Below are 11,598 nucleotides of genomic sequence, written 5' to 3' on the forward strand. Positions count from 1 at the left end.
AATCTAGCAATGAAAGCAAGAGTTAGTATTTACTTTCTGGCACAAAAGATGTCATTTTCTTTCTAAAAGTAGGTCTCATTTTTCCAATGTAGCACACATAAATTGACAACACATATAATGTTGTCAAATGCAAAGCATGTTCAATTTAAATAATAAACCAACTACACAACACACTGTCTCTGGTAGTTTTCCATGATCAGAGTATTCGGACCATCACTTCTGACTGAAATGTTGAATGTGCAAAATGTACAAAATACATTACTCTGGTAAAGCATAATGTTAGCACTACAAATATAAATAAAGAGATAAATAGTGAACACATAACTAACTTACACTGCAATATAAAATGAAATTAAGATAACATATATCTGTCTGCAAAAACACAGTGACATTTAAGTAAAATTAGTGAATATGATAAACAAGTGCCTGGACAGTACATTTCTTCAGTAACACTGAAAGCAGTCTGCTCTTACCTTTGTGTGGAGTGAGCTGGTTGACTGTGAAGTGAGAACCCCAAGTCAAGTGGTGAGTTATAAAAAGAGGGACTCATTCTTTGTCCAATGGGGAGCCAAACTCAGGTATCAGCTCAGTTTGTCCAATCACCATTCACATCTGACAGCACATGGGTGGGGCTTAAAATGGCCACACCTTTGTGCTGATAAACATGAGCTGGTGTTCAACTGCACCAGACGACACAGAGCTGCTGAGCTGAACCAGGACAGTCAGGAACTCTTAATAATTATGGGTGACACTGGTATGTGTGTTAACTGTTTTGTTTTTACTGAATATGTTTTCCAATATTCGGTCTGTTAAGAGATGCATACATTTATCTAAGTAATTCTTTGTTGTTCATGCAGTGCGCATTGTTCTGGTGGGCAAGACTGGAGTTGGCAAGAGTTCAGCTGCAAATACCATCCTCAGCAAGAAAGCGTTTGTAGCCCAGGCCAGTGCGACATCAGTGACCAGAGAATGCTCTCAGACAACAGGCATGGTGTGTGATCACAGTGTAACATTGGTTGATACTCCTGGCTTGTTCGACACATCAGTTCCTGATGAAGTGATCGAGGCTGAGATTGGGAAATGTGTGACTATGCTGGCTCCTGGGCCCCATGTGTTCTTCATAGTGGTGGCAGTGGGCCGCTTCACCAGAGAAGAAAAGGAGGCTGTTAACATGATCAAACAGATATTTGGTGCAGATATTAGCAATTTTGCTATTGTTGTGCTCACCAGAGGAGATGACCTTGAGGCAGATGACATGAGTGTTGAGGAATATTACCAAAAGGCAGGCCCAGATCTTAAGGCACTTATTGACCAATGTGGTGGAAGATACCATGCACTCAACAACAGAAGCAAAGAAAGAGAACAGGTCATCAAACTAATGGAGAAAGTGCAATCTCTGATGAAACAAAACAACAAGTGCTATACATCAAACCTTTTCAAAATGGCCACTAAAATTAGAGAATTGGAACGGAAGATTGAAGAAGATAGAAAGAAAAAAGATTCTAATGAGCAGAAAATGATTGAAATTAATAATAAAAGGCAAATGGAAATGCAGGAAATGCAAAAAAAGATAATGGAGGCCTTGGCAAATCACCCAGATGAGACCTCTAGCTGGTGTACCATTTTATAGTGAAACTGAAGTTAGAATGTAAACTGCCCATAACTGTACATGTAGGAAATGTAATTGTCTGTCTTTTTTTTTTTTTTTTTTTAAAGTATTTTTTTTGGGCCTTTTTATGCCTTTAATGAGATAGGACAGTAGAGAATGACAGAAAGCGTGTGGGAGAGAGAGTCGGGGTGGGATCCGGAAGGGACCACGAGGCCGGGAATTGAACCCGGGTCGCCGGCGTACGGTGCAGGTGCCCCAGCCAGTCGCGCCACGGCTGGGGCCGTAATTGTCTGTCTAGGACAAAAGGATTGCTATTGAGGAAGTTTTATTTTACCATCACTGATAAATGTACCTGATGAATACATTTGAACTTCCTTCAAACAGTTTGCCCACCCCTGCTTACATCAGTCTGCATTGTTTTGTAGCAAAATGTCTTATTCAGATGTTCCAAAACCTTCATGATTTGAAATAAAACAAATCTGCCTGCATTTTGTATTTGATTATTTGTTTGCAAGTTAAAATGAACCAATGCCTTCTGGGAATTTCAAGACAGAATTGAGTAGACCATGTTGCAATACTCCATATGGCCTATATTCATTATATTTGAGTTCAGTTGAAAATAAGGAACTTTTCATATTGAGAAATTTGCACCAGTGCATGTGCAAAATGTAGCCTAGCCCTACAGCACATTTCAATGAAGTGCATAACAAACAAATAAATAGCCTATGGTCCATATCTCCAATATGGTCCATATTTCCACGAACTATGTTCAGTTCACGTGTAACAGTGTAGAAGTGAAGGCTAAACAATGCTTGAAGAGCTTCGCTAATATTTTAATTCCTTGTCGATTGAGCGGACACCTGCGCCGACATGAGTGCACTGTATAGTATAAGTATGTATATAAGTATGTTAGTAAGTATATATACTCTTTTGATCTCGTGAGGGAAATTTGGTCTCTGCATTTATCCCAATAAGTGAATTAGTGAAACACACTAATTCAGTGTGCGCTTCACCTGTGCTTCAAGTGTAATTTAGTTTGTGCTTCACCTCACACAGTGAACACACAGTGAGGTGAAGCACACACTAATCCCGGCGCAGTGAGCTGCCTGCTACAGCGGCGCTCGGGGAGCAATGAGGGGTTAGGTGCCCTGCTCAAGGGCACTTCAGCCGTGCCTACTGGTCGGGGTCACTGTCACTTGCCACGCACATCAGTGCCGAAGTTTTTAATAGGGAAACACTGGATGAACAGTGGATTTTATGGAGCGACGCCGACTAAATAGAACTGAATCTTAATTTAAGTGATGCGGAGACCGGCGCAACATTCGGTTACTTAGACAACATTATTCTCAATACAACTCCGCACACCAGCGCAGGTGGCCGGCAAAGTGTGATGCTGGTATGCGGAACTGTATTGAGAACAATCTGAAGTTCACCTACAACTACTAGAGAGAGCACATGATGATGCCAATTGGGCAGGGAGAGAAGCTGCCATGGTTACGTGAAGAAAGAAACAAGGAAAAAAGACCTTCTCCAGTTAAAATGTGTTTTAGTAGATACATATCAGTAACTTATCATAATAGGAGACTGCACAGGCTACGCACCGAGAAATATTCAACACACCTAAATAGGCTTCATCCATTTAATAGTTCATTTGTAGCCTATTTACATTGCATTACATTACATTTGGCTAACGCATTTTTAGCCAAAGCACCTTACAACATGGTAAACAGTTTAAAGCTTTTTAAATTCTCTCTTACAAAATACAATTCTCTCAACAATTCTAGAACAATTTAAAACAATTTAAAAAGGTAGAGTACAATAAGAAAAAGTGCATCAGTGAGTGCTGTTTGTATACAGTAAGGTGTCAGGTGGTAAATGCTAGAATTAGCTAGTTGTAAGTAGTATTAGTAGAGGAGATATTCTCTGAAGAGCTGGGTCTTCAGGAGTTTGAAGATGGAGAGGGATGTCCCTGCTCTAGTAGGAACTGGTAGCACGTTCCACCAACGAGGAACAACAGATGAAAAAAGTTTATAGAGCATTCACCAGGCCCTGGTATTTAGTTCACTCTTTCACTCTCTCTTCTTGGTCCTTGGAAGGCCCCCTGCCTGTCCTCTCCTAACCCTCCCTACTGTTCTCATGCCTTGGGTCTTGGCATGTCTGGAAAAAATACAAACAACACAAAATCTGATGATTAAAGTACTACCACAGAGTTCTTGTTTTCCTGCCACCTGCAGTACACACAGGCTCTGCGACCATCACCAGCCTTCTTCCCATCTGTGCTGAGCTCAATCCCACACACTGGCCAGTGAGTCTGTCCAGCTGTCTGCACAGGAGCCTTTGGGGGCTGAAAAGTCAGCGGTACACCACACAGCTGTGCAGTGAGCTCCTCCATGAATTGCTTATGGCTCATGCTTTCCTTCTGCATGGTTTGCATGAGTTCTTTGTGGAGGATGAAGGTATTTGCTGTAGCAAAGTCCAGGAAGCAAAGAAAGAGCTTCTTGTACCACTTCACAGTTTTGTGCTGTGATGTGAAGTACTGGATCAACTGGTCAGACAAATCCACACCACCCATGTGCTTGTTGTACTCTACAACAGGTGTGGGACATGGAACAGTCTGCGTTGACCTTTTGGAAATTGACCTTAATACCTTAACCCTCCTATTGTGTTCGTTTTATGTTTACTAGTTTTGTGTTCCCGGTCAAAAAAGGCATTATAACTTGATATAAATCCATAGTAACACACTTATTGTCGTGTAATGTTGTGATTTACCTTTGCATCAACTGTTCTATTGGATATACCAGTTTTGTACTTCCATTTGCTATTTATGGCCTTCAGGCCTCACTGACCTGAGTGCAAGTCAGAAAGGGGAAGATTCTATTGGGGAAAGGTTCCAGTGGGGGCTGGTATAGAAGCAAAGAGGGAGAGAGAGGGTGTGTTTTAATGTACAGAAGCACATAGTCCATCTGATCAATAAGTATGTGTCTGGACTCAACTTTATACATTGACCATTTTCTCACCCATTCATTTCTAATGGCCGGCCATTTTTGACCGGAAATACACATGGGTGTTCTTAAGTTAAATAAAACACTCAAATTGTTATAAAAATTATCAATATTTGTTTTGTGTGTTCAGATGCCCTGTAGTAGGGGCAGCCGTGGCCCACTGGTTAGCGCTTCGGACTTGTAACCGGAGGGTTGCTGGTTCAAACCCCGACCAGTAGGCACGGCTGAAGTTCCCTTGAGCAAGGCACCTAACCCCTCACTGCTCCCCGAGCGCCGCTGTTGGTGCAGGCAGCTCACTGCGCCGGGATTAGTGTGTGCTTCACCTCACTGTGTGCTGAGTGTGTTTCACTAATTCACGGATTGGGATAAATGCAGAGACCAAATTTCCCTCACGGGATCAAAAGAGTATATATACTTATACTTAGTAACAAAGTCACAGAGCCTCATGATGGTCAGAATAAGTAAACAATATTTCTGAGAGCAAAGAATTGTCAATTGGTCACATTTGACCGCGAACACAACAGGAGGGTTAATTAAAAAAATGAGGAAAAATCCAACCTTTTAGGACACCAATTTTCTTTGTGAATGAATAATCTATCTTAAATAAATAAATGTTCTTCCTTAAAATGCAGGGGGCATAAGTACATACACCCCTATGTTAAATTCCCATAGAAGCAGGCAGATTTTTATTTTTGAAGGTCAGTTATTTCATGGATCCAGGATACGCATCCTGATAAAGTTCCCTTAAAATAGCCCCACATCATCACATACCCTTCACCATACCTACAGATTGGCATGGGGTACTTTCTATAAGATCATCTCTCAATGCAAATCAAACCAACTATTAGGCTAACTGAAAAAAAGCTATATGCCAATCTCTAGGTATGGTGAAGGGTATGTGATGATGTGGGGCTATTTTAATAAAGTCCAGCTAGAGACTGGCTGGAAGTGCCGGTTCAGACCTCCATGGGGCCCTAGGCAAAACCCTGCTAAGGGGCCCTCCTATCTGAGGGCCAAAATGTAACCCTTTTTTATACAACCCCAAAACAGAAAAAGTTTGGATGTTGTCTAAAATGCAAATAAAAACAGAATGTCATAATATACAAGTCTCGTAAACCCATATTTAGCAGTAAAAAGGACATAGACAACGTAGACAAATGTAGACTATTTCATGGAAAATATATGTTAATTTTGAATTTGATGCCAGCAACATGTTTCAAAAAAGTTGGGACGGGCATGCTTACTACTGTGATGCCTCACCTCTTGAGGAGACCAGTTGCTAGAGTTTTGAGAATGAAATGTTGCCCCATTGAGTGTAGATTATTGAGTGTTGAATGAGAGGCCGTGATCGGAATCCCCGGCTGCTGTACTAGAGGGATGATCGCTCGTCATACCTCCGGGTCACAGACTTTGTCTGTGCCCGGCCTAGTAAGTGACTATCAGCTCTATTGTTCATCAGATTCACGCTAGCCGCTGGCTGCGCTGCCCATAGCTGTTTTCTGTGTTACAGCGCCGGTGCGGCTGGAACCTCGAGGCTACCGACGGAGGACGAGCCATATGGAAGGACGGTACCCCTGCTGCTCCGCTTGCCGCCTGCCACCTACTCTATTGGGGGACGGAACTCTTGCTCGCTCTGCTTGCTGCCTGCTACTGCTGTTACTGCCGCTGTGTTCGCTGCTGCCACGCTACGCTCGTTGTTGGTAGGTGATTGAACTCCGGCCGCTAGTGTTGCGTTTTGTGTCCACTCTGGTGTCCACGGGGCTCCCGTAACACAGTAAGTATAAGTATAAGTATATATACTTTTTTGATCCCGTGAGGGAAATTTGGTCTCTGCATTTAACCCAATCGTGAATTAGTGAAACACAAACAGCACACAGTGAACACACAGTGAGGTGAAGCACACACTAATCCCGGCGCAGTGAGCTGCCTGCTACAGTGGCGGCGCTCGGGGAGCAGTGAGGGGTTAGGTGCCTTGCTCAAGGGCACTTCAGCCGCAGCCCACTGGTCGGGGCTCGAACCGGAAACCCTCCGGTTACAAGTCCAGAGTGCTAACCAGTGGGCCACGGCTGCCACATTAGAGTAGAGATCGCCACTCCTGTAGGTGTGGGTGCGCTCCTCTTCGGACTGTGAGGATTTCACAGGGTAAAAGAGGAGGTATGCGTTTTGTGACTACTCTGGTGTCCAGAGGGATTCCCTTTAACACAGTTGAGATCGCTAATCCTGTGTGTAGTTGTCTTCGGACTGTGATAATATCACAGGGCAAAAGAGGAAGTGTCAGGATCTGGGGGTCGTTTCTAGAAAAGTTAGCAACAACGTTGCTCAACCACCATGGTACGACGTAACTTGCGACCAAACAACGACATTATTACACCTGTTTCCAGAAAGCATCGTACCTGTGTCGCAATTCGCTACCTCCGGAGTTGGCAGCGATACATATCATTGGTGGAAACAGTAGCAACGTGTAATACCCCACCCCCTCGAAATTCTCTGCCACGGCCTATGTCGACATTTTTCAAATTTAAACCAAGTGATTAATGCTGGCATTGTCATTGCCATCAGCAACAGCCTAAACCTATTGCAAGCATATAAAACAGTTAACTTAAGCCGACCAATATGAGTCATTATTTGTGTTAAATAGCCATGTTGGAAAAAATATATAGCCTAGACGAATTTCTGGGTATGGCAAGTGTAATCAGCTGTCTCGTGGCTTAACGGCAGCGCGGTGCACTGTGCGCTAGGCCAGAGTTCGCATCCTATCTCTTCTTTTCACCTCTGAGTAAAAGTAAGCCTACGAGACACAACAATAGGTTTTGACCATACATATTTATGTATATAGTTACTCTACATTGAGAGACCAATAGGTACAAGACATCAGTCAAAAACAATTGAATCTATGTGTCACACTAGTTCACCTGCAGGTAGCAAAAAGCAAGAGGACAATCTCACATCATAAGAAAATCAAACCTACAATGCAAGTCACCTTTAGCCACTACACCATTTCTCACTGTGTCTATTTTAAGAGTCGGTGAAGATTATAATAGTATCTTATCAAAAAGCAAGGCAATACTCGAATTAACATAAATAGCAAGAATGAGCCAAGTAGGGGAGTCAGTCTCTTAATCAAAATAAAGCTACAGGATAGATCAATAATTAAGTCATGAGATGAGCATCCACTTCGCAATTTTTGGTTAGGCGCGACTGCCCAGGGGCAGTAGTTCAACAGACCAAACTTTGTGTCCTTGTTTGCGATTGAGAGTTCGAACTTCCTTTTCTAGAAACACCAAATCCAAGAACGATGGAGCGAACTACCAAGGTTGCGGCGCAAGATAAGCCCTCCTTACACTGACAGACTTTGTAAAGATTTGCAAAGATTTGGAAAAGATTTTTTGAAAGACAGTCTCAGACCCTCTCACATCTAAAGACAAGTAATAGAGTTTTAAGTCACAGACTATGATTTTGCAATGACTAGGGATCTTGCAGGGTCACTATTTAGAGGACTGCAACTAGATTCCTTTAAATTATTACCCATCGTCAACAGGAACTGAAATGATAGCCTACTAAACTCAAATTCATATTTTCGTGTTTCTGCAGCATTGTTTCATGCGTGACATCCCTAACCGATATAGAGTTGTTCTGTCACGTGGAAGAACTAATGATGTATAAGAAACGAAATAACAAATGATCATATTCATGGGTTTCATCACGTCCCTTGCTACTCTGTCGCCTACTTTGCCCCTTCCTGTTTGGTGTTGGAGAGAGGTCACTATTGTTTTTGTATAGTTCACGTCACTATTTGCATGAGCCACGACTAGAAAGACTTACGATAATATCAAACATGTTATTACGTACATGTTAACGTCCTGTCAAAGTCATGTCTGTTCTCAGGTGCAGTTCTCTCCGCACGCTGAGGTCTCTCAGGAATCCCTGTTCTGCAGAACCAGGCTTGCCCTCAGGCCTCCCTCCAGAAGAAGACGTGGTGCCAAGCGTTGGCCAACCCGGTTATCCGACACCATGCCTCCTGTGCCCAGCCCAGAGGCGCCCGCTCCTGTGCCCGCAGCCGAGTCCGCTCCTGTGCCCGCAGCCTCCCGACGCCTCACCTGCTGCCCAGCCGCCCGAGGCCACGCCTCCCTCTGGCTGTCCGGCCCCGCCTCTGCCCGAGCCCCTCTCTGTCTCTGTCCCCGTCACCGTGCCAGTCACTGCCCTCCTCTCTTTGCCAGTGTATGTGCCCGCCACGTCACCGTGCCAGTCACCATCCCTGTTTCTGTCCCTGTCACTGTCCCCGTTACTATCCTGGTCACCATTCCCATTTTTGTACCCGTGTCATCTGTGTCTGTGTCTGCTGTGTCATCTGTGTTCCCTTCTCCTGTGTCTGAGTCTGTCGTGTCTGAGTCTGTTGTCCTGCCTGAGTCTGTCCAGTCTTTGCTTGTTCCATGCCCAAGTCTGCCCAGCCATCTATCTGTCCTGCCCGTGTCTTAGATTGCTCTCTCCCTAACATTTGTCCTGACCCTGCCTGCCAGTCCCTACCCGGCTGTTCCAGACAGATCTTCTCCTCCAAAATTCTCAATTTGCCCCTTGTTTTAGTGTTACCGTTTACTTTGAGAAGTTCACCAGGTCCCATTGTCTGAAAAACACCCAAAACTAACACATTTTTATAGCTATTCTCGACATTGTGGATGGTGTTGTGGTGGTTGAAATGTTCACTCCATCTCAAAATGGATTACTTGGTCATCTTGGATGCTGATCATGGATCGCTCTTCTCCAAACATGCACAACTCAGCTAAACCTTTATAAGGGCACACCTGGACAAAGCATTTAGCTTTCGCTGATTTTTTTTTTGACCCAGGGACATGACCTGAGATTGGCATAAACAAAGAAGCATTACATTCCAATGACACTATCTCCATTTCAATTGTGGGGGTTAGAAAAAATATTTTTCAACCATGGGGAACTGGTGACCTTCTCAAAGTAAACGGTAACACTAAAGCAAGAGGCTACACTGAGATTCTGGAGGAAAAGATCAGGCAGTGTGCCAAGAGACCTGCCCCAATAGGCATCATTGTACCATTAAACCATACAATGATCCAAAACATACAGTTAAACAAGGCAAGAAATGATTAACAGAAAACAATGTCATATTTTAGAGTGGCCAAGCCAGAGTCCAGACCTCAATCTGTCAAAAAAGTGAGTACAAGGCCAGAGTGATGGCAAACTAAATGTACCGCAGAGCGGTACAAAATATGACCGCGGCCCAGTCCAGCACATTTCTTCCACAAAAATAAATCACGCTGAAAGGCCTATATGATTCTAACTGTCTCACTAAATTGCATTATCCACACTCAATTCTCACTGGTATCTGCTAGACAACAAGTACCAAAACATGATTAGTTCATAGATTTCACATGTAAAATTCATTTTATACAACCCCAGCCCCATCTTGCCTGTTCATAATTCTGAGAAATTCTTGAATTGTGTGCATGTGTGCGTGTACACGTTTATGTTTATGTGTGTGTGTGTGTGTGTGCGTGCTTGTGTGTTTGCCTGCGTATGCGTGTTTGTGCATGTGCATGCATGCATACATATGTCTACTGTGTGAGTATGTGTCATACGTATGATTACTGTGAATGTATGTGTGTGCATGTGTATCTGTTTATGCACATGTGTGCACATGGAATGGGTTAACATGACCCCTGGAGGCAAACATACGGAAAAAATTGGTCATCCTAGACCCTACGGTTCTCAAGATATTCACAGAAAACTGTGTCTGCCCTACCCTCCTTTCGGGGGTCCAGTACAGCGGGGGGGCTACAGATCAAAACAAAAAATGATGGTTCCATGCTATCCATGTGGGGTTACATGCCCACCAAGTTTCGTGTACCCCGGTCTTTCAGTGTCCCAAAACTTGGCATGCATTCGGAGGGTGTCATAATGATCCTACACTTTCAATTTCGTGCAGTTTTGACCATGTCAGCCAGAGATATTGTGATGAAAACAACACATTTTTTGCTTTTTAATTTTTAACTAGGTGGCGCTATACATGAAATAAGTGGTAATGGGATGGGTTGACATGCCCCCTTAAGACCAACATACAAAAAAAGGTGGACCTCCTAGGCCCTACGGTTCTCGAGATATTCACAGAAAACTGTCTCCGGCCACCTACAGGCCAGTTGGTGTATAGTAACATAAATACATTTATTGTGTGGCCCCCCATGAATGGAATTCCACGAAACTTGGCGTGCATTCAGAGGGTGTCATAATGATCCTACACTTCCAATTTCGTGCAGTTTTGACTATGTTAGGTCACAGATACCTGCGATTACAACACCTCATTTTTACTTTTTTGTGTTTAACTAGGTGGCGCTATACATGAAATGGGGGGGCTACAGATCAAAACGAAAAATGATGGTTCCGTGCTATCCATATGGGGTTACATGCCCACCAACTTTCGTCTACCCCGGTCTTTCAGTGTCCCGGGAATCCTTGACGGAAATTTGGACATGCAAATTTTTTTTTTTTTAAATAAATAAAAAATTAAAAAATCTGACTAAACCTTAGCTTCGCTGCGCGGCGGTCATAATAATAGTTCCTGCCTCAAAACCTGGATTGCAGCTAAAAAGGTGCGGTCTACAATCATTGTGGAGACATGGAGCGGCTTGGTACGTATTATAAGAACCATTTTGAGAGTTTTGATTGCAAATAAAGATGTTTTCAGTGATTATTATGACCGCCGCGCAGCGAAGCAGTGGTCATATAGGTTTAGTCAGATTTTTTTTTTTTTTCTTTTTCGCATGTCCAAATTTCCGTCAAGGATTCCCAGCACACTGTAAGACCGGGGTTGAAGTGAGAATTTGCAGTTGAGTGGGTGAGTAATGTCCAGGGATATTGCATGAGCGATATGTGTGATGGCCTTGATGTTTAATTCTTGTAGATTGGAGGTGTGCAGACCTATTATTTTGGTGGCAGTATTGGTTATCTGAGTGAGTTTGTTAT

General features: G+C 43.3%; 1 protein-coding gene across 1 annotated transcript; it reads left to right on the forward strand.

Annotated features, from left to right (window-relative positions):
* Nucleotides 1–693: 693 nt before the first annotated feature.
* On the forward strand, nt 694–1,994 carry LOC143133014 (GTPase IMAP family member 4-like). Its single transcript, XM_076292823.1, has 2 exons — nt 694–754; nt 858–1,994. Exons 1-2 carry the CDS (start codon nt 742–744, stop codon nt 1,628–1,630), a joined length of 786 nt encoding a protein of 261 aa, XP_076148938.1. The 5' UTR covers nt 694–741; the 3' UTR covers nt 1,631–1,994.
* The last annotated feature ends 9,604 nt before the right edge of the window (nt 1,995–11,598 follow it).

Source organism: Alosa pseudoharengus, unplaced genomic scaffold (genome assembly GCF_046254945.1).
Source record: "Alosa pseudoharengus isolate Yale_2024_CS ecotype anadromous, Long Island Sound unplaced genomic scaffold, YU_APseudo_1.1 YU_APseudo_1.1_scf_19, whole genome shotgun sequence".
In the NCBI taxonomy this organism is placed as follows: domain Eukaryota; kingdom Metazoa; phylum Chordata; class Actinopteri; order Clupeiformes; family Clupeidae; genus Alosa; species Alosa pseudoharengus.